The sequence below is a fragment of the Balearica regulorum genome, chromosome 12, assembly GCF_011004875.1.
Source record: "Balearica regulorum gibbericeps isolate bBalReg1 chromosome 12, bBalReg1.pri, whole genome shotgun sequence".
NCBI lineage: Eukaryota > Metazoa > Chordata > Aves > Gruiformes > Gruidae > Balearica > Balearica regulorum.
The window spans coordinates 8,088,448-8,112,070 of record NC_046195.1 but is presented as its reverse complement, the minus strand read 5'-3'; the positions used below and the strand labels follow the sequence as shown (position 1 = coordinate 8,112,070).

At 37.7% G+C, this 23,623-nt stretch overlaps 1 protein-coding gene across 5 annotated transcripts in view; it reads left to right on the top strand.

Annotated features, from left to right (window-relative positions):
• The window catches only part of LIPC (lipase C, hepatic type), an 80,437-nt gene that overhangs the window by 8,493 nt on the left and 48,321 nt on the right, over window positions 1-23,623 (top strand). For 2 of the 5 annotated variants that reach the window (XM_075765019.1, XM_075765018.1), the window contains exon 1: window positions 15,525-15,761. In XM_075765019.1, the coding sequence (XP_075621134.1) occupies window positions 15,744-15,761 (18 nt within the window). In that variant the 5' untranslated portion in view covers window positions 15,525-15,743. Of the gene's footprint in view, window positions 1-15,382; window positions 15,433-15,524; window positions 15,762-23,623 lie in introns of those variants that run through there. The other 3 variants (XM_010305432.2, XM_075765020.1, XM_075765021.1) reach the window with 3 other exon arrangements.

The following is a 23,623-nucleotide window of genomic DNA, read 5'->3' as shown; positions in this document are numbered from 1 at the left end:
AAATGGAAAAATAAAACTATATGTAAAGATATATGTTTATACATGACCTTAAATCCCCTCTTAAAGAGCGATTCTTCTGGAAATTACTCTATTGCCAAACCCCCACTTATTTTTATATTGATTATTTTCAGAGGAAAGGAATTGGAAGTCAGTAAGAATCAGAAATATTCAGTTCCTTTGAAAGTCAGACCTGAGGTTATGCTAGTCCAAATATTTAAGAACTATTCTTAAAGTTGCAGTATTTCCTTAAATGTTCAGGAATTTTGCCACTGTGAAATTTGCTAAGATTAATTCATAAGAAAAATTATCATCACCTCACTGGGATCCCCAGGGGCACTTCTAAAAGCTTTTATGCAGACTTTTTTTCACTAAAAAGAATTATGGAAAAATTCTGCACCTATCTCAAAATTTACATTGATACAAGATCTACAGAAACATAATGGCATCCTGATGTCTTGATTTGAATTTCTTTCTTCTGCAGCAAAAAGGAGTAGGAAAATGTGACATTAAATGTTCTGCTAAATATTCAGCCTTAAAGTTTGAGTAAATGACTCATCTGAATTTTCATGTTAACTTATCTCTTGACAAATATCATATGAAATGGACAGGCAAAAAAAGAGGCAGCATTCTGAAGAATTTGTTTGCTGCCATTTGGAGACTGTCATTTCAGAGCAACTGGAATTCAGTTTTATCTCTTTTGTATTAGCAAAACCTGATATATTTAAAGTGTAATAACTTTTGTAGAATTTCACATGGTAATTTCACTAATCTGGAACAAACAGACTGGAAGACAAAATTCTTTAAGAATCAATATGACATGTGGTTGTCAGAAACACAATAATCTCTTTTTCTAAAAAAAAATAAAATAATTAAGAGTATTAAAATGGCCCTGTAGTTCTATAAAGAAAAAAAAAAATCTCAAATTTTCACTTATAAACTGCATTTTAAATAAGTTTCAGGTATAAGATTCATGGTATTGAGCAAAGGTGCATCTTTATTAGACCTTCTGTATCAAAGTGAAATTAGTGTAATTAGAATAAATTATGTATTTGTGTAATGCACCAGTAACACAAAAAACCACAATGTATTTTGCATTCTTATTCTGCTTTTCATGAGATTGCCCAGAGTTCATTACAAGAACATGTATATGTAATTTGGTGATATTTTAGAATGTTGGAGTAAGATTGTTTAACCAGATAGAGCACAGAATTTGACCTAACAAATATACAGCTTAAAGCATTTATCCAACGCTTTGCCAAAGTTTTGAAAATGTTTTATTAGTGCAATGTTTTTCAATCTTTTGACTTCCACTTCCCTTTCTTGTTTTCCAGAGGAGGTGACAGTTCATGAATAGCAAATTCAGACCTACCATGAGTGGGCTTGCTTTTCTTATCACCTTTTATAACATTTTAGGAAATTGCCCTAAGTCACTGGTGTAGGTTTGAAAGCATTGTTAGTGTACTGCAACAAAACAAACATTTCTAGGTACATCTAGATTTTAGAGACTTGTCTTCTACAATATACCTTAGAGCTGAAAAAACACTACTCCACATTTTTAAGGAGGACAGGGACTGAATTCTTCAATGTATCCAAGAAGTAAAAATATAAATTACAAAAGAAAGAGGAAACCAAGAAAAGTTTGACAGCACTGATAAAAAAGTATGAAATTCTAATAGTTTATCCAACCTGTTTAATTAATCATTGCTCATGTATAGCTGATTTCTAGAGCGTCTGATCCAACGTGCTAGGGACTACACAAACAGGTTGTAAAAATGCTCCTTTTGTCCAAAAATGTTTTGATTTAATAGCAAGGTATAATGTAAGCTTCTAAAGTGTATCTTTAAGGGGCATCATGAAAGACCATCTTCAGGACATGCAAGACTTTCAGTCACCTTTTCAGTTGATTTAGATACAGGTTCTGACACAAAATTGCCAACCCTGCAGGCTGCAGTCCAAGTTGGCTTCCTGGATTAAACAATGAGCAAGAACATTGCCAAAAATTTCACAGCACTAAATAAATGTGACCTCAGTCCACGTATTACCCTCCAGTCCCCAAAGTCTCTTACCTGAGGCTAGCATTTGCAGTGGAATACGCCATGAATGTACAGGAGTGCTCTGTGAATGCTTGGTACTGCAGCCTGCTGCTCGTTGATTTTATCCTGAGATGGAAGAAGGTGAGATGTAGCCAGGGTCACACACACTCAGTGGCAAAGTTGTCTCTCTTCAGACATCTGACCTGTTTGGAGAACATCTCCCTGGAGCCAGGTGGTGTGGTTAGACTGCAAAGGCACACCTGAACCAGCACAGCTAATTCTGTAGGGCCCTCCAGTGCCACAGCCATTGCCCTGACCAGGGCTACACAGCCCAGGCTACTGCAGATAGACAGCTGATTGTAGCAATTTACCTTTACACTAGATGAGGTGCATCTATGCACCTCTCTATTTCTGCGTAGACCATCTCTCACTAAAGTGTTCCCCTCCAATGAGCAAAGGAAATGAAACCTTCTCTGTTGAAGTAATAAACCAAAACATTGATTGAGATATTTTCCATATCCACTGTGGTTATAAGAGAATGGTATATGTCTACTTTATGTAATTTGTACTACCATGGCCAAACTTCCCAGATACCTTAATTGAAAAGGTAGACACTTCTCCCATGCCTTTGAACATGTACCGAATCTGGATCTCTCTCCAAAAGTACACGTAAGTGATAGTAGCCGGATCATTCTCTTTACACATGGTTTGTGTGCCACTGCATACCTACAATTTCGGGGTACAGAACATAGTTGAGGTACTTACCTGAGGCTGATCCAGAACTTGAATTTTCAAATGTGTGTTCCTGCACTGCCAGATTAACTAGCTGTCAGGCATGAACTGCAGAGCAGATTGGACCATCTGTGAGGGAATGTGACAAGAAAGGTTTCTAGCCAAATGTCTGAATTCTTTCTCTGCAGGAAATTTCGGTACAAGATGCCAAATAGAATTTGGAAGTTAAAAAAAAAAAAAATTGAAGTTGTCATTAGAACTCAGAAAAGAAAGGAATATATAGCAGGGCACTGAGCTGTGCTTGAACTAAGCTAATAAAATCTCCAGGGGAAATGCTAGCTGCCTGCTTCTGTGCTCTTCCTAAGGGTGGCAGGAGGGCACTACAGGCCAGCAGTGGCTGCCCTGGGTTTCATGCCACCGTGTAAAGAAACACACAGACATGGAGGTACAGGTCCATGAGGCCACAGCAAGTATGGGCTTAAAAGGTTTGCATCCCATGGATGAGGCCTTTGCAATGGGATGACTCCTCTTCTCCACAGCAAATGCATTTTAGACTGCTTACCTATTCTCTGATGACCATAAAGCTATTACCTTGAAAATTCACAAGATTGACACCTGTGCTTTGCCCCCCAAGTTATTCAACAAATAACATGTCACCTCTTCAGGTTTTGGGAAAGACTACTATTGGGCTCCTCGGTCAGAAGCATTTAGAAAAAAGCACAGATTTGAACTGCAGTCAAGGTCAGGGCAGAGGCAAGCACTCAAGCAAATGCAGGAATCAGAGCAGAAGCAGGGAGCCCGTGTGCAAAGAAATCTGAGTTTGTTGTTGGCTGTAACAGCAAAAAACCTGAAGTTATCTGCTGCAGCAGGTGATGTGGGGACAACCCTCCTTGGTGAGTGTCATTGTTTGCTGTGAATGGAACCATGGAAGATCTCATCCTTCGCTGACAACAGCCAACGTTTACTAAAACCCCACAGAAAGTTGATCAGCCCCCAAGATTGGCAGGGGGTCAAAAAACAGGCAGTCAAAAGCTTTTTGGAGTTGTTATTTTCACTAGAAAGAAAACATCTGCCCTGCTGAATGTGCAGGATCCCAATAGATGTGGATAGGTGGTGGGAGGAAGCAGTGCCCCACTGCAAAGGAGCAAAGCTGAGCTACAGCCAAACGGCACATGGAATGGCTCTTTCCCTCCCTGCATTTACAGTCTGCCCTGGTAACGTGTGTGGTCTAAATACAATAAATTTGAAGTTAAAGTTTTTGATGTGGGAACATATAACTGTGTGTGGGAAAATGTATGCTGTTAACATTTATGTTCGTTTAACAGGCATTCATTTCAAAGTGAGTTCTGAGATACAAAAAAAGCAGAAATATGCAAGGGAAAAAAAAGTTCAACATTTTTCTTAAGCTTTGCTCCCATCTGTTAGATTGAAGTATTCAATTAGATATTAAACTATTACTTTGACTTATATAGCACCTTTCCTCCAGAAAATACAATGTCATTTACAGAGGATTCATTCACCCTCACCACACTCCAGGAAAGTGAGCACTATTAAACTCCCTTTAGCAAATTGGACATCTGAGATAGCAGAAAGTTGAGTGAATTACCAGTGACCTAACAGGAAATTAGGGACACGAAAAAAACCCCAGATCCAAACAGCGGATGTCATCTTAATGTCATCTTTTGACATGTCTTAATGTCATCTTTTGAACACTAGATACAATGTTACTGCTTATGTTTTTAATCTGAATGTTGTGGAACTGTTTAAAGACATTTCTTAACAGACAACAAAACTGTTCAGAAAAAGCAGCTTGAGAACGCAAAAGGCTACTTTTCCTTGCTTTTTCACTTTCCAATCTGTAAACAATCCAAATGGTGGCATTAAATACACCTGCTTTGGGGGTATATTTTACCAGCTTTGCCTGATGCTGCGCAGGATGTGGTACATTATTTTTCTATATGGAAGACATGTAGATTGCTTGAAAACCTCATAGTCAGATGAGTTTGAACCATGGCTCACCAGTGTCAGGGAGGAAGTAAAGAATAAGGGACAGAATTGCCAATAGATAAACACATAGAATTAATTCTCAGCAACACAGAACAAAAGCAGAGACAAAGCAGCTGGAAACTAAAATACTTACTGTCATGCTATTAGATTTGGTCATTCATGCATTTTAAAAAAATGTATAGCAACAGTCCTTGATGATCTGCTGTAGCTGGGCTGAACTTTTAAACCATGTTTCTGGAGAACAGGTCAGATTCCTCTTTCCCTTTGATATTCACAAGAAAGGTAATGATAGCAGAAACATACTGCACCTTGCACCACCAGCTTTGCACCAGCACAGAATCATCCCATACCAGGAAAGTATGTCCATCGCTAGCCACAACAACTTTATGACAACACTGTGCAAAGTGACTTGACAGAGGGAGATGAAAGGAATCCTCCCAGTATTAGATCAAAATCTGGGACAACCTCTGCTGTCAGCATCATGAATACAGATCCATCTGCCAACTCTGAATTACACTAGTGTACCTGACAGCAAAATCTGTACCTCAAAAATGGACCTTTACTTAGAAATCCCAAACCAGCATTTTTTCAAGCATGTAACTACTCTTAAGGAAGAAATGTAATTGAACTTTTTAGAAATCACTCTATAATTAAAGTATTTAGATGGATCAAATCCCTGAAGACCAAAAAAGGACTGAAAACTAACTCTGTCTAATCTTATCCTTTTTCCAGCATCAGCCAGTGGTATGGCCACGGTCATACCCAGGGATGCATTCTTAGTGTTCAGAAAAGAAACATCTAAATGACACTCTAGTAGAAAAACAAAAACTCCAAAATCAAAATGAAATGGTAATTTTCCAATTAAATCATGTTCTAGAGCTTTTAAGTAACTCATCCTTCAAGAATAGAAAATAAATTGTATTTATGCACTTTAACACTCGGAGGAATGGGAGGATCAATGAACTGCAGCTTACACTAGGGATACATTTTATGACTACGTCCTGAATGATGGTTGAATTGCTCAGGATGAGAGGGACCATTATGACAGTCTAGTTTGACTCCTGTAGAGAGTCTTAGCACTTGAGCCAAAGGGGAGGTATCTGGGGTAGCAAGGTTGTTCCCCCAGACAACAAAATCCTGGTATTCCCCTCACTGTAAAAATGTGCAACTGTAGCATCAGAAATCTACTTAGCTTAGTACTCAATAGCTCTTGATCACAGCTTTAAAATTCTTTTCAATAACTATGTAGGTCAAACTTTTAAACGATCTCTCTTACTTCAAAGAAAGTTTCTGAGCTCTCAAGTCACTTTTACAGGACACCGTACCCCTGCCTTTTAATATTGTACTGGATAGTGTTGTTCTGTCTCAGAAGTCATTATGAACTACTGCAAACAGAATTTCCTCTTCTGGTGCAAATTCACACTGAAGTATAGAAGAAAACAGAATGAAAATAAAAATTTAATCCCTAAATCCCTGGTCTTTAATGTCATATCTTCAACACCTGTACATATGTGAGTGAGAAATTAAGGCTGGCATTCAACCCTGAATAAATATGCATGAAAGAAACTTGAGAAGTTAGTTTGCACAGTAAATTGTGTATGTGTTTGCAATGCATACTATGGGCAGAGCCACTGTTATGCTTGCTTCCTTTTCTTCTTTTATCTCCCAACCAAGTTACTGAAGGATGAGCTTCACCACCATTTTGAGTGGGTCTGTGGCAAATCGCTTGGTTATTGACCTTGTTAGTCCCATGGTGCTCATTCAGTTACTCAGCACTGCTTACCTTCAGCCCTTTAAAAGCAAAGGCACTTCTCGAGCACTTTGTTGAACCAGAGCTACTTAAAAGTCACATGCACAAACTGGTCGTTTGGCAAAGAATATTATTGTTACACAACTGACATCATCAGACTTTCTCAATTAACACTTATGTATGTAGCATATGCTCAAGGGCTTGTTTGCTGTGCACTTGGCTGCAATAAGTGTGACTCCCAGATGGAGAGCTAGCTTTGTCTTCCCCATGTTGCCCTCCATAAAGTTTTTCCACATACAAATGAAGCAACACAGAAAAAAAGAAGGCAAAGCTAGAGAAAACACCCTGGTTGAGTTCCTTTTAAGTTATATGCCTGCTCTTTTGGCCTATTCTACAATGCTAAAAATTAATACCACAGATGGAGGGTGGGTGTTAAAGGCCTATTGAATACTGAAATTTTACTAATCTGTTATAACAGGAAACATCTGTGCTAAATTCAGTGTTTAATACCTCTTCCCATTTCTCATTTCAGTTTTGGAACATCAGTATTTACAGGACACTACCAAGAAAATATTTGAATTCATGGTCACAGATAATTCAAGTCTAATACCGATTTGTTGCTGTGAATCATTTCAAGAACTATGGACTTTGGAATGCCAATGTACTTAATCAATTATCCTATAGTTAATCCAGATGTCAAAGATTTTCAGTTCCAGAACTAACAGACACATAAGTATTTCGATTCTTTCTAGTAAGCTACATTCATTTATATTTATGTGAACAAAGTCAATGATTCTTTTACCATTCTGTAACACCACAGCTGAACTTCCCCATTGCTTGAATTATCTCCTGAGCAAGCTAATTTCAAACATACAATTGTCACTGAAATAAACAATGGATCATATAGTAAAACATACAGAGGGAAATCTTCAAAGAGGAATAGTTGTCTCTAGAAAACTTGTTTGTCTAATGAACTCAGTAAAATATCCACCATACCTCTCCAAATAACCCCTTCCTACCTTCTTCTGCCCTGCCAAGAAGAACAATGAGGCATGCGTTCTCTGTACATAGTCCTTTCTTTTGTTAGATGAAATCTGGTTCCTATAATAAAAAAAACTGTTGTGGGAGCGAAGAGAACAACAGCATCCACATACCCAGCAGCCAGGAGCGAGGCAATGGGAATGCAGAAGGCATCCTGACTGCACAGACTAGCTAGAAACTAGCTAGAAGCATCTGCCATTGCCTGAAGTGTCCTGCCAAAATCTTTGCTTAAGGGCTTCTCTGCCTTTTAGCTGTTTCATGGGAACTGAACCTAGATTATCCTGACAGGGCATATGTGGGGAGATACTGCCAGGCCATCCTCCTCCAGCTTAATTTGTGACATTTTACTTGCTATTGTATATTGAGTATATGTATTACTCAGCCAGCCATGCAAAAATATAGTTAACCATTCCTACCTAGAGGTACATTTTGACTTTTAATTTTAAGATATCAACTTGTATTTTAAGTGGCTGGAGTGTACATAGTTTTCAATTTCAAGTAAGTTTGGTGCTCATGAAGGAGTCTGAGACTCTTCAGTGTCAGAGAATGACAAATGATCCATAGCTTAACACCTGGCAAAAGCTTTTCCTACACATTCCCTCAGGGGCCTGAAACAGAATCTGCAGATAATACATGACTTATTACAAGCTACAATCTGACAGTCATATTCTTTAATGGTGTCGATTTGCAGAACACTTCCGGTCACTTGGCATAAAACTACTTCCATGCTAGTCTTATAGCCCTACCTTTAGAAATAAACCACAAAATTTTAGGTATGTTCGTCCTAGCATAGGAAATAAGCATAAGCTTGTGCATTGTCCAGAAAAGCTTTCAACCAGCATAACCCTGATAAAATCCAATCCCAAAGACCACATATCCCATCACTGCAGCAGTAAGCAGACTGAGAAGCCACACTGAACTTTCAAATGCCCTTGTTATACCTGCAGAATTGCCACGCAATAAAAGCAGGTCTCTGATTACAAAATCTGCTGTTATAAATCCAGTTAAAAAGATCACATTGCTTGTCCCAAATCAATTAAGATTGGTCAAACTGATTCAAATCTATACATCAAACAGAACATGAACCTAGGTTGAAATGTAAAGGTTCAAAAAGGTTAAATACTTGCAACATTGTTTTACTGCTCCTTTCTTCTGCCTAGCTCCAAGACATTTTTGGAAGACAAAAATCCCGAAAATATTTTCAGGTGTTTTTTCAGAACAGATTTTCAGAAAGTTTGGAGAGGATTTTAAATATATGTTTATCCTAACTGATGCTCAAAGTATTTAAGGCTTCTTCATCCCTCGAGTAAGCCAATTTTCTAGCCTATGATCTTCTCTAATCTTGTAGAAATGTACGAACTGCCACAATACATCAGATCTAAGGGTCTACTCAATCCAGTATCTAAGTTCTGCTAAGACTAGCAAGAGCTGTTTCAGGCCCTGGAACAAACAAAACATTTGGGGTCAATAGTTAACCACCTCAAACATCTGCTTCCCCCACCATACTTCCTCATCCTCCCATTCTTTACACTCACTAATAATGACTAAAATATTGCAATGCAGAAAGCCAAAACATGCTAGCTCCCGAGTGAGAGCAAGGAGACACCAGGGTGAGGGGACCTGAGAAAGGAACAAAGAATGTTGCAAGGAAAGGTCCTCCCTTCCCCTATGGTTTGGTGTTTTGTTCTGTTTTTTTAACCTACACCTTCAATATTGTCCCTGAAAGTAAGTACATCTTCTTCAAACATGTTGCCTACAATAAGCTCTAGTTGTCTTGCTTTTGCTGTCTTCTTTATTCATAAGAACCATCAATCAATTTCTGAAACAAGTCTGCTTTCTATTTGCTGTTAAAGTCTCCCTCCTAAGTACAGTAGCTAGAAAGGGAAGGGAGAGGGCCTTGTTGGTTTTACCATGTATTCATCTCTTTCAGATGTGCTTCTGTTTGATGTGAGGGAGGTGAACAAGCAAGGCAGCTTCAAAAGGCATTGCACTTCTGTTGGTTTTGCTTAAAACCGTAAAGTTTGATCGGGGGGGTGGGGAAGGGGGGTTGGGGAAGGGGGGATGGGTTGGGTCTCAGTCTTCCAGTGAGGTTTGTTGCACATGTTTAGCTGTTTCTTACAAAGCCCAATGAAGGGAAACGTCCTCAGCAGGCATACTAGGGTTTCTTTATAGTATTGACACTGCAGTGATTCATGGAAGCTTTCCAACATGTTACAGATCACAGCTCTATGAAAAATCTGGTTTAATGATGACAAATTCAATGCAAAATTTTACAGGCTGTACAATGACCCCTGGAATAGGGCACTAACAACAGTGAAAATCCAAAATAAGACAGAATGTAGGTGGAAAAAAAGTCTGCAGATGTACTACCCTTTCCAGCAGTGTATAACCATGCAGAAATTTAGCCCAGTCTACTGAAGAATAGAACTAATTGTAATGAAAGTCAGGGAGTAGGCCAGCTCCTTACCTATTTTAAGGCAGGAATAATATGCAAGCACACAACATTCTACACAATGCAAGAGCATGGGCAGCACAGATTTGTTCTCCCCTTTTATTTGGCTCATCTAATCTCTGCTTTTCTGATTTGTTAAGCTTTCAGAGACATACCCCAAGTGAACACAGTGTACCCATGAGGAAGACAGATACATAAGCCAAGAAATAGCATTCCTCTAAGGCAACTAAACAAGTAATGCATTGTTAGAAAAAGCACTAGGCTAACATTGAAGGAAACAAGCTAAAAAATGCCCTTTTTTTTTTTCCAAGTGGAAGTAGGAGCAGATGACCTACTTATTGTACAATTATATTCATGCTTGGCAGTTGTATTTGGGTTCTCTTCTTTGTTTACAGCTGTTTATAATACAAACTATTCAGTGGAGCATACTTTAAAAATTATTAAAAGGCCACAATATACAGAATGCATTAAACTAGCAAGAAAACTTAAAATTGCAAGAATGTAATTCCTATTCCCAGCTGTGCATCCAAGGAAAGACAGACAATATTCTGGGTGACAACTCCTGGAAGAAGACTATCTCTTCAGGGAAAACAGTATGAAATGCATCTTGCATAAGAAACTATATTTCACAAGACTATGCTTATGCAAATGAGTAGTTTTCTTTCATATCAGAAAACAAAGTTTGCTGATCCATTATTTAATTGTGAATTTAACACGGAAGAGTCTGATAGCTCAATAGCTATTTGCAGCTATTGCTGTAAAGGCAGTTTCAGACTCATGTGCAGCTGCTGTACGTTGGACATAGGTCATGAATCCACATACAAAAGTCCATCTAAAAATATCTCTTCAGAGTTACTTGATATTCAAAAAATCCTAGGAAAGATGAAACAGGCGGAATAAATTCTAGATTAAAAAATCACATTAAAAATCAACCACTTAAAAATTTTCTTGCTCTATAACCTCAGATGTGTTAGCGTAACATTCACATGAATCTTTTTTCAGATGCCAGTGGGTAATTATAGGAACACAGGGTGGATCCTCAGCTGGTGAAAATCGTTATAGCTGTACAGAAGCCAATTTATGCCAGCTGAAGTTCTGGCCCATAAAATCTCTTCTAAACCTGAAAGAACATCTTGTACTACAGTGTTATTGGTCTTCAGGTGATTGAAAACCATCTTGATGAACAGTGTGGTCTCAGGAAAAAAAACAGGACTGTATGACAAATTTCTGTTCTGTGTTCCTTTATTTAACTTGATTAGAATGATATATTTAAGCAAAAGCTTGCATGGTACAATGCACCATTAGTCACATGCTGCTTCTCAATAGTGAAACCATCAATTTTATTATAGATGTGAATATGTGCAAGAGGTCTAACTATAATTGGAACATTAGTCAAGAAGCAGATGGGGATTCTGATTAAGAGTGTACCTCCTGGGTATATGTTGTACAAGCAGCATCTCTAGCAGAAGACAGAAGGTTATCAAGCCCTCTTACAGTATATGCAAACTAGTTATAAACACAGCAACAAAAGCTAGAAATTTGTTTTTTGGACACTGTGTGTTTAAGAAGAGGTTCTACTTCATGTAAATTAGGCAAAGCACTAGCCTCCATGCAATACAAAACATGTGTTCTACCTGTTCCATAGAAGAGCAGTTTGGATTATCTATTTTTAAATTTAGTATTTTTAAAAAAATCTAGATCACTGCAGTAGATACAAGTGATTTCAAATGTGGAAGATGAAGTAATGTGCAAATGCTGGGTGTTATGGAAAAGAAAGATCAGATCTACTCATTTGGTAGAAGAATAATTACCTTTTTTTTAATGGATCTTTTAAATTTTAAGGTTTAAATCTTAAATTTAAGAACTTTATTTCAGACTTTTTTTTAAGTATCAAGGTTCTTGCAAATACCAAACTATCCACCTGCCTTACCCAGACCAGGAGTAACAAAGATACTCAACCCTAAAGAATAAACCTTCCACTCACTCTTGAAAGTCACATCAGGACACAGTGTAGCTTGCATGCTTCCAGGTGTCATTTTCCTACATCAATCTCCCAGCTTTCTTTATAGTCCCTGAGATTTCTGTTCCCTGATTTTCTAGTACCTGTGTTGTATTCAGCTGTTGGGAAACTTTGTTGTTGCCAGTGGCACAGAACTGTAGCAGAGCAGTCTTACAGCTCATATTGCCCTGGCAGACCAGCAGACAACTATTAGTGTCTGAGAAGTATCCAGTTTAATTCAGACAGCATTCTCTAGGGTTGAACAGTGGACTAATATGAAAATGCAGAACATTCTCTTTTTTCCAGAGAATCCTCTTTTTCCTGCAATGATTTTCACCCAGAATACTGCAGCTCCCACTCACTGCACCTCATACAGATTCAAATGTGGCTAAAAAAATGCCATTTCACTATGTGATGCAACATGCAGCAAGTAACTGAGTAGCTATTGCACAGTCCCTTCTGACAAATACCTGTCTCCATTTTTTCTATTCTCATGGTATACCAAAAACTCTTGTTATACTTTTTATATAAGGAACTAATTCCTAAAACAGTTTAGGTTATATATTCATAGTATATTACATATGTTATACAAACATAACAATTAACCAAGCTGAGAGCGAGCAGCTCAAGCAAAGTAACTTCACCAAGTGACCAGATAAACATGTCAAGGATGGCAAAGGTTATGATTTCCATATTTGGATTCACAGGAAAATTATTTATCAGGAGTCTTCTACCTCTAACGTTCATTACATTGCAGGAGAGCCATTCTTTTCTTTCTGAGTGGATAATAAAGGTAATCAGAATTACTCACGTAAATCAAATGGAGAAGAGACCTAGGAAAAAAAACCATAACAAACCCACACTCCAAAAACGCATTGTATGACAATGCTATAGAGGCCACTGGGAACAACTCCGTCCTCCAGAACATAATCGCATCTGCTCTCTGTGGACTAATGTGCCATAGCATGCAATTTTGTGCTACATAAACTCATCTTGAATACGCACTGTGGAATCTCTCATTCAAATGCTGTACAATTATTCCCACAACACTGCTTAGTGCTCTCACCACTATTGCTGATATTCTCTCAACATTTAAAAGACAAATTAATACCAGCAATGACTGATGCAGGATTGCCAAATGAAGTGTTGCAGACAGCAGGGAGGAAGGCAGGTTCCTCCTCCTTTTGCAACTCCTCCTTCTCCCAGTTTTCCTCTTACCACTTTAAGTACTCTTTCATAAGACACTCATAATGCCATTCTGATTTCCTACATGGGTTCTCTAGTGAGAAGTAAATCCAAAGACTGATCCCTATAGTCTTTATTTCCAGGCAATCTCCTCACAAAGATCCAACAGCCTGTTCTGTACCTGACAGATCTACAACCCTGTTCCAGAACATTTCCTGTCTGCAGAAAATAGAGTTTATAATCTGTCTCCCCTAAATGGTCTCTACTTTCTTGATTACTATGGCTAGTATCATCATTCAACCTGTCAGTCAGTACTGTAATCTTCACAACATCATCAGTTTACATTTTTCTGAGTTCGCTGCAAGGCTGTGCTAAATCACACCAGTGTTAACTTTGCTAAAATACAGCATTTCCTGTCCACCATCACAGCCTAAATTCTTGTCCAAGTTCTATCTCCTGTCTCAATTACTGCAAATCCTTTTCTTGCTCACATCCATTGAAAATACTGCTGTGAAGAGTATTTATCAGCCAGTCATTTTGATCATATCACCTCAGTTTCTATATTTCCTCTTCATTACTATACTTTCACAAACACCCTGATCAACCAATCTGGACAACTCTTTAGATGTTGGTGTGCCAAGATCACTGCCAACTGTGGTGACTGGTATGACTTTAGAGATTGCTTGTAGAGTTTTCTAGCTGCCTGCTGTATCCTAGAGTTGAAGCTCTTTGGAGTGAGCAGGGAAAGAAAGTGATCTGTATTCTTCTCCTTTATTCATGCAACATTCAGCACCATGGGCCACTCTCCATGAAGCAAGCTCTTGCGTGCCAAAACAATGCATCAAACATGACAGCAGAGCTTCCCTGCTGAGAATACTTTTTTTTTGGAGTCTAACATACCAGTTCTGCTATGGCATATGGGTCCTGTGAAACTTACTGTCTTCTAAAAGAGAGAAAAATCTTTTAGGTGGGGCACTTTAAAACAGTTCTTAATTATATAAACAATAGAACAATGAAAAAGTCCTCAGGGTGGGATGGTATGGCTATCATTTCACACATTCTAAATCTAGTAATTATGATAAGAGGCTTCATAAAAATCTGGGGATCACGGAATACTCAAAATACACTTTTTCAAGTTTACAAGCACTGTTTCATTTGTTTAGTCTGACACAGATAGTTCTGGAATTCTTAAAATATTGTCTCCATTTTCTACTATTAACAGTGAATCCTTAACAAATTAAGTTTAGCAAATAATTTACACTATCACCCCCTATTGGGCACATGAGGGTTTCTTAATGACTCAGAACCTGGAAGAAAGTTTACTGTGCCAGAGACCTACTGCTAAGGAAAATTCCGCGATGCTGTCAAAGCATACAAGTGTCATATAGACCTACCTGGCTAATTATATACTAGCTCAGGTCCACAGGTAGCGATGGAGGTTGGCACTATTAACCCACATAAGCTGGCAATCTAATGATTAGTGGCGATGCAGGTTGATTTGCAGCCCATGCTAAGGCTGCCATGGCTACATCATAACTGGCTCTTAGTTCCTTTAAAATGGGCTGGAGTATGTCTCAAGAACATTGACTGATGTGGGAAAACTATGATGCTCCAGACTGATGCTAACAAGGCCCAGAGGACAGCATTTGGTCCTGCCTGTGTGTGAGATCCCACTTAGTGGTAATACTTATTGCCTACCCAAGAGTACTTTTTGCCCTGTCACACTTTGCAGTACACACCTATTCATTGTGGTATTTATGCACACTGCTGTAATTAAGATTCTGCTTTGATTTTCAATATAAAACATACCATATTAGTTGTAACTTTTTCTCTGAAATAACTCCTACATTTACTACGTACACTTCCTTATGATTGTTTTACCAGAAGTGGAGAGGGATGTTAGTTAATTGTGCTTCATTAGTAAATTTCTTATGCGATAAAAATTGTTCACTCAAAGGAAACATTTTGCAATTATCCAAAATCTGGTACCAATTTTATCACTGAAATAAGAGTTTTTATTATATATAGAATTTTGATGTTTCCCTTACAGGAATTTGCCTATGTTAATGAAATATTTAGATTAACCTTCAGCTCGTACGGTTATTTTGCAATGTGTTCAGATTGAGCTGTTAACCAACCAAATTGAAGCTGCCTACCCATGGCCTTTAGCAGCATTTCAGAGAACAAACACCCCCAAGTCTGCTGTGTTCAGAGCCGAGCACTGTTGAGCAAGGTAGGAGGATCCAGATCCAAATTATTTTTGTCACAAGTGGCATAAAATAAAAAGGAAGAGATTGGACACCAGTAAATGCCATTTTCACTTCCATAAAAGGAAAGGCTGGAGCAGTGGACAGGAGAATTCAAGGTTAATGATTAATGGGCAAATAATTTCTTGCAAAGCATTGATAATTCTCTCCTTTTCCCATCTCTTGGCAGAATTTAGCAGTGCATTCCCCAGCTCTCATTCAGAGAAAGAAGAAATGAAAAGTTTGCAACTTCTCTCATTTTTGTTGCTTTCTTGTATCATCACCACAGCAAATACATATGGAGGAAAGAAAAAAGGTAATATCCTATCAAACATAAATAGTGATCATGAACTTTATTTTTTTTAGTGTTTATGCTATAAAAATTAAGTAGTATTGACTGGTCATCAACATGTTGGGGTTTGGGGTTTGAGTGTTATGTTCCCTTAAAATATGGCACTTATAACTGTATTTATTGGAAAATGTAACTGTAATTACAACAGACATTTCTCAGTGGAAATCAACACATTCTGAGACTATAGGCTTAAGGTAATCCGACCTTTAACAAAACTTCTGCTGAAGCTAATTTAAAAATGTATTAGTTTGAAAATATACAGCAAACTGATATCAGTTATAATCATCATGGGCTGGAAGTATTCTATAAAATAGATACATCCTCCTACTATGAATAAAAATTTCTAGCTATCTGATAGCATTTAAGCTTTCATTTTCTGAGTTGCCAAATGTAGGCTGCCTTTCACCGCAAGTGTGATGAATATCTTTGAGCGAAAGAGACGCATCTGCAGTATGTTTTATAGAGAAGTACTGCAGAGGATCTTTATCATTTACATGGTTGTACAAACATTTTCTATGCATTTGTGACACTGCACATTATGTCAGTATCTATGTGACTGCCAAGCATGACAGTGCATCACACAACTGCATTTCTTAAAGCCTTTCTAATGTGATTGACAACGACAATTTCATGTTTGCCTTCATCATTGAGACATACATAGCAAGCATTAGTTTTCCTTCTTATCTAACTGCATTTCTAATACTCTAAGTCTGGAGGGGATAAATGTAGCTTTCTCCTTAGCTGGAAACAAAGACAGACATGCACATTCACAGAAGCATGGCCTCTTTCAGTAGCTGTGTTTTGCATTTATGTTAGTTTGTATTAACAATTTTAGAAACCATTTGCTATAAAAGTGCTTTATATGTAACAGGCACAGTGATTTCAATCTACAGGAGGCAGGACCACCTTTCTTTGATTCTGCACATTAAACTTGCCCTTGGGTTTTATTTTGAACAGTATAAAATCCTTGAATTAAACCACATTTAGAACTATAAATTTCAATTAAGGCCATAACTTGGCCTGGTTTACCAGGCAGCAAGGCCTGCACATCCTTTAGAATCGCTGAACCTTGATCAAAGTTTCTAAATAGCTTGCTAAATTCTATATTTTTGAGAGAACCAAAAATCAGAGCACTAATTTTAGTTTCACATCATCTTTGTCTAGATCTATACAGAATCCACTGTGTGCTTAAAATTCAGTTCATCTTAGATACAAACACAAGGCAGAGAGAGGAAGTCACTGCACCCCCATTCTTTTACAGTCACAGGTCTTGCCCTATGCCAGCTCACATTCTCCTACTCCCACTATCCGTGGCACCATTTATAGCAAGGTGAGTCACTTCACTCTCTCCATCCCCCTTTCCCCTCATGACCTAGTACTCCTATGTCAACGGACTTCACTTGTTTGCTCATTGCTTCTGCAGCCACAAAACACAGGTCACATGTCATATCAGCACTAGCAGATACACCTAGTTCATAGTATGTTGAAGCAAGAGATTGATTTAAGTAGCAGAGCAGGTACATTTCTAAAAATGCAAACAAATCTACTGTGTTTTATTTTAGAGGCTTTCTACAGCCTAAGAAGAACTGCTACAGAGAGTAGTCACAAGGTTAAAGGCCCTGATATTGCATTATGCTGAACTCAGATCCTCATCTCCTGCCAGTTTTAAATCAGTGCAACTCTAATTCCAACAATCCATTTACATAAATGTATATTTCTGCATCTTTCACTCCCTTGTTTGTTCTCCTTCCCCAATCAAACCTCAGCCACATCAGCTTTGTCCAGAAGATAATATAATTCATACTTCTTGAAACTTAGCCTTATTTATGTTACCATTTGATTCATCAGTATAGCTCAGCTAGTTCTACCTTTCCTCAGATCAGCTCTGGTGCATTGGCCACACCTAGTAACCTCAAGGAGTCTTTTTCCCCATTTCACTTCTCAACGAGTGCTAGCAAAGCATTAGTCCTCACTAAGGAAGGGCAGCAAAGTTTTTAGCCCCACATGAGAGACCTTTTAACGCTGTCAAGTGGAAACAGCTTTCAGTGACCATAGTATGTATTTTACCTGAATATCCTTCTACCTTGGAGTTTGCTTGCTCTTGCTTCAGCGGGAACTGCAGTAATGAACAGTATAACTATAAGGAGCTATAAAACCTTCTCAAAGCAGAGTGTCTGGCATGTAATTTTAGCACGAGCAATTGCCTATAAGGGAACCATCCTCTAAAAGAGCAACCAGCATGTAAAAGTCCTTCTCATTTATTTGTACCCAGCAAATAAACAACACTCTGCTTCAATTTTCTCTGTATCATTCTATCCACCTACACAGTAAAAGAAATTACATTACAAAAAAAGAATTTATAGGAATTAGACTGTGGCAGGTAAATAACTGTAGATAGGCGTATCTAAATCCTTTTGTTATGTACATAAATACATATTATAGGTACTTATTTTATACTTAATTATGTAAAATAAGATGGACTGCATTACCAAGCAAACACAACATAACATTTAACACACACACACACACACAGAGGTGGTTCTTAAAAAGCCAGAGTGTTTCTGAAATGCCATGGTTTTCTTGTATATTTATATAGCAGGAAAGAAATTTGGCATCTTTTGGCAAAAGAAAAAGACCAGAAATAAACACCTAAGAAACAACATCACTGAAGTTGAGCCAAGATGATTCTTTCTAAAAGCATGTGAAAAATATTCAACATAAGCTCTTACTTATTTTGATTCTTCTCCTTAAAACAAAAAACTAGGTGGGAATATATTCCATTATTCCTTTTCATTGTGTAGAGGAGAATTATCCAGTAGTTGACATGAAAATGCATCTTGTTGAGCTAGCACTTTTTACTTGACAGTCTCACAGCTGGCAGCCGAGCTGGCCCTTTTTTTGCCCAAAAGAGAAGGTAACATCTTAGTTGTCGACCAATTCTGCTATGTTTTAAGTATTACAGTGCTAACAGCTTAAGATTATAGCATAGACCATGGGAACAGATTATACAGAAATCTGAACAGTTGTTATGTTTTCTTTATTCCCCAATTGTATTATGGAGACATAAAAGATATGTTGGGTATATCAAATCCTCCAAAGCCTAGATAAAATTCCTCAGTAAAATGCAGTGTACATGGAGTATACCATATCAGATCTGAAAAACTACCAAAATAATTTCTACCTGAAACTGAAAAACTACTAGAAATGCAAGCAACATAGAAGATTCAAAAGCCATTCAAACTGCAGAGAAAGAGAACAACAGTCTAAGGTGATGAGATGGTTACCTTTGACATTGAAGGTGAATATCGCTTTTACTATCTAACATTTCTTTAAAGTCTACAATAAATACTAAAAATGTAGAGAAGACCTTCCTTTTAATTCCACGAAGCATATTCAGTATAATAATAATCTGTGCCTTAACTTTCCATTAATGCTGTGTGATTTGGGTTTATACTAAACGACAAAAGAACACAGACTAAAGCCAACAAGCTCACAGGATACTAGTAATCCAGTCTTACTTCTAGTTTGAGAGAAAATTATAATTTTCTAGTACAGACAGAAAGATAAGACAGCCAGCTCAATTTCTGTCATGAGACAGAATGGCACAGTAATCTGTTCCTCCGACTAAAACTCCTTGGCTAAAATGTCCAATTACAAATTCAAACTCAACTGGAACACACTCAGCCTTCCACTCTCCTCAGGTAGACAAATTAAGTTATCTCATAAGTTGTGCACTACTTACAAACCATGGTTTGATGGGTGGCTGAATTTAAGATGAGCACTTCCATGAGCAGCAAAACTAAGTAAGTCTGGTTTCCAGTCACTTAGACCCTATGTATCCTAAAGTCCTCATGTCCTAAACTCCAGCTGTGCTTCCATGACATACCTGTCCCAAAGCTCTCTGTTCCTTCTCTATTAGGAAAAGTTCTACAAATGTATTTGCTGCCATTTTCTGAGTGGCTGTGTTTTAGAAATAATATATCTGTACGCATTTGCCATGCTCTCAGGAGTCTTAGAATTCTACCAAAATTTCTATCGTCTAAACCAGTTCTTCTTCTTTTTGGCAGTTGGAAAAAATCTACAAATATAATTTCAGACATAAATTTTCACCAGAGTCCAAAATATAACTATAGTCTAACTAATTGAGGACCCTTTACTTTTTCCCATGAAAAGAGACAATAATGGGAACTCAATCAACAAAGGAACTATCCATGCATGAAACAAGTTTCAGTATTTCTACTAATGCAAGTGACTGAACATCTTAATGAGGAGGTTAAATTCACCAGAGGATTGTAATTCACTCAACTTAGGCATTACATTCTGACTACTACTGTATGAATAGTGGTTGAACTCATACAACTCTTGAGAAACTTGAACATACAGAACATTTCTTGATAATGTTGCAGTACAATCTAATTGCTTAACTAATTTTCTTCCTTTTTCTCTCAAACTAGAGAAGGTTATAGTTGTTTTTTAATATATATAGTTTTAATGGAAAATAACTATCAATAAAAACATTGGTTATCAAAGAGAACATTTTTCTTTTCTGCTTATTTTCTGGTTCACTCTAGGTTTATATTGTACATTTCATTTTGGAAAACATAGTTATGCCCAAGCCACGTGGAGCTTCAGGGTTCGTAACAGGGTTGCATCAACAGCAGTACAATATTGGTGATGTAGCTCATAACACCATATGGTCCCCTAGGGTGGCCTTAGCACAGTGACCTTTTTTCTATATGTTAGCTAGAGCTAAGAGACTATTTGCTGAAGCTAAGTCAGACTCCTTATATAGTGGAATAGCTTGGCAGCAGGTGGATGGGCCAGCAGCCACTTCCAAGCAGCATGATAAAGATTTCCTGGCAACATAAGCAATAACTGGCAAAAAAGACAGAAGGGGCCATCTATCTGCACATGCCAAGACTGGGTGATAAAGTTCACTGCTTTGGCAATAGGCCAAATATGAATTATAATTCTTGCAAAAAAAAATTTTAATGTTCCAAGTTAAAAAATTACCACTTTCACACTTTGTAGCCCTCCTCCTAGAAAAATGTACTGTTTTTAAAGTTATATTACTATGGCATCTTTCTTGATTGTTCCTTTTAATTTTTAAAAAATGGTTACATTTGCTAATATTCTCAGGAAGCACTCACTGCACAGGATTGCACACACTTACATATATCCACTACAATCAGCCAACGAAAGCTTTTGCTGGGGCTGAGATAATACAACATGGTTGCAGGAAAGGAAGTGTTGCCTAAAAATACTCACAGACATTCCCCTGCCCTCTTTGATTTGCTTGCCCAGTCCAGCAAAATCCATTTGAATCTTTTACCAACAATACTGTTTATATTTGAGCTCCTATTTGGCCTCCAGACTTTGTGGTGTTGCTCCAAGTGCAACAAATAGCTATCAGGTAAATAACAGAAAGGAAGTGACAAAAAAGAAATCTAGATACATCAAATATGACTGGGGACAGTGTTTAAACACATATTGCTCTCTGGAATAAAACCAGCATGTCCCATCTGAAAGACCAATTTTTGAAAGATCTTTTTTGAAAGATTTTTTTTTTTTATGAATACTATTTAAATTTGCTATAATTATTTTCAGAAAGATATGAAAGCTACTGCATTTCGGAAATTAATTACTATTACTGAAGCAGTATACTGTGCCTAAACTGTGAGGAAGAAATAACAATATCAATTAGCAATGTTTTTAGGACATGTGTAAAAGGTTTAACCTCTAATTTACTGTGCCAGATACATGATTTGTAAACTATGCATCTTTCTTACTGAATTACATTATGTAAGAATCCCAAAAGCCTTCTACAGGTATTGAATCAAGCTCTTAGTAGCTACTTAAATTCTGTTTTAATGTCTAATCCTAGACTCCAGTCCCTATTAATGCTGCAACATCACTCTTCTGCAATTCATGAGAGTCAGCAGTTTTCAGACCTTTCAAATATCTGTACAATTTCATAACTGATCTTGACTAAAATAATTTGTCTATGATAATACATAGACTGCCACCTACACAACAGTGCCTAGCTGAACTACAAGAAACTTGACAGCCCTAATAGCATTTCATGTGTTTATGCAAATGAGAATAAGCTGGATGCAGCATGACCTAGAGCAGAGGTTCACCATGAAGAACAAGACTTTCACAGACTGTATCTGTGCAGGATTCCCCAAATCTGCTGTTCAACTTAAGGACCAACTGCAACCAGGAGAAAAATGGAGTCTTCTCTGACATTTGAAAATAACCTCAAAGCAGTTTTTTAATATTTTTCAAGAAGCAGTACAGAGTTTAACTGACAGGATGCATTCCTCCCTCCAGAGTACAGAGGAAACGGATGGAACTCTGACTAGATTACAGTTAATTCTCTGGCCTCCTCTTCCATTAGTGCAAAAATGAGCAGGGCAGGTTGTAAAATTAGGGTCTAGACCTAAAAGAAAGAAGGGAACTTAGAATATTAATATAAAACACTCAGCATTAGTGACTGGACCTCTGCAGTGCTAGAAACTACACAGAAAGCCAGCTGACACATCATCTAAAAATCTACTGTGCTCTCTATCCATCATGCTTACATTCTGCTTAGCTGGGAATAGAAATTAAAGCTTGTTCTCTTAATTTGGAACAGTTTTTTTGTAAGGGACATAACAAATCATTGCTTTCTTAGTAGCTGGCATCAAAGAGTCATGAAAGCTGAGATACTAAAATGAGGTGATTGTATCAGAAATTTTTGTCTATAGCTTACTCAATAAAGCTCTGAAAAGGTTCCTAAACAAAATATGTCAGTGTGCAGTACTGAAATAGCTCTTCTGTGTTTCACTATTACAATTGCAATTCTGCCATCTTTAATCACACTGGGTAGTATGTACTTCATTATCCCCACGCCTGCTTGCATACTACAGTAGCTGGCAATATAAAAGTAAGAGTATCTGGGCATTGCCTTCACCAAAAAGACAGTATTTCAACTGGTTCCAGTTGACCTGTACATACTGCTCTCTAGGGCACATCAGGGTCAGTATAGAAGAAAGAAACACTGAAAGAATTCTCCTGGCCAATTAATAACACCATTTCAAAAAACATCAAATATACATAGACTGTGTACTAAACATGAGATTTTCCTCACTACACGTGAATTGGCAATCTTTAGCCTTCGTTCTACACCACTAGAATAGGCTGATCCCACAAAGAGCACTGGGAGTTTTCCACATTTTTCCTAGGGCACAGATACCTTTAGGATTCACCTGTTCCAAAAACTTCATGTGCCTTTCTTCTTTGCCAGAACTCTACCTCCAACCCAATAGCAATCCCTGCACTCTCCTGCAGAGAGGAACCTCCTGCATGTCATTTAATAGCCTCGGTCTCTTCTCACATGTGATGTGACCATAATGTAAACTTTTACTTTAATATGTTAATTTAAAGGAACTGGAACTTTTCTACAACTTCACCAAGGAATATCTCTCTCAGCACCCTCTGGCTTGGTAGTGTCAGCGTTTCTAAGGAATGCAATGGAGATTCTTAACTGAAGCAAATGGACAAAACTTACAGTCTTTGATCCAGCTCCCAAAATAGACAGTTGTGCTGCTTACTATTTTAATCTCCCTAAGTAATAGCTCAGATTAAGTGGCAATGTGAAGGGCTGCTGACTACACTGTATTCTTCAGCAGGGACAGGACACAACAGTAATTTGCTGAGTGTAGAGACCTTGACATCTGGAATTTTAGGTAGCAGAAATGAACGCAATTAGTGCAGAGGTTCTTAGAGAATAAAAATAAAAGCAGGATTGTGACATATTATTCCACCCAGCAGAAATCTTTACA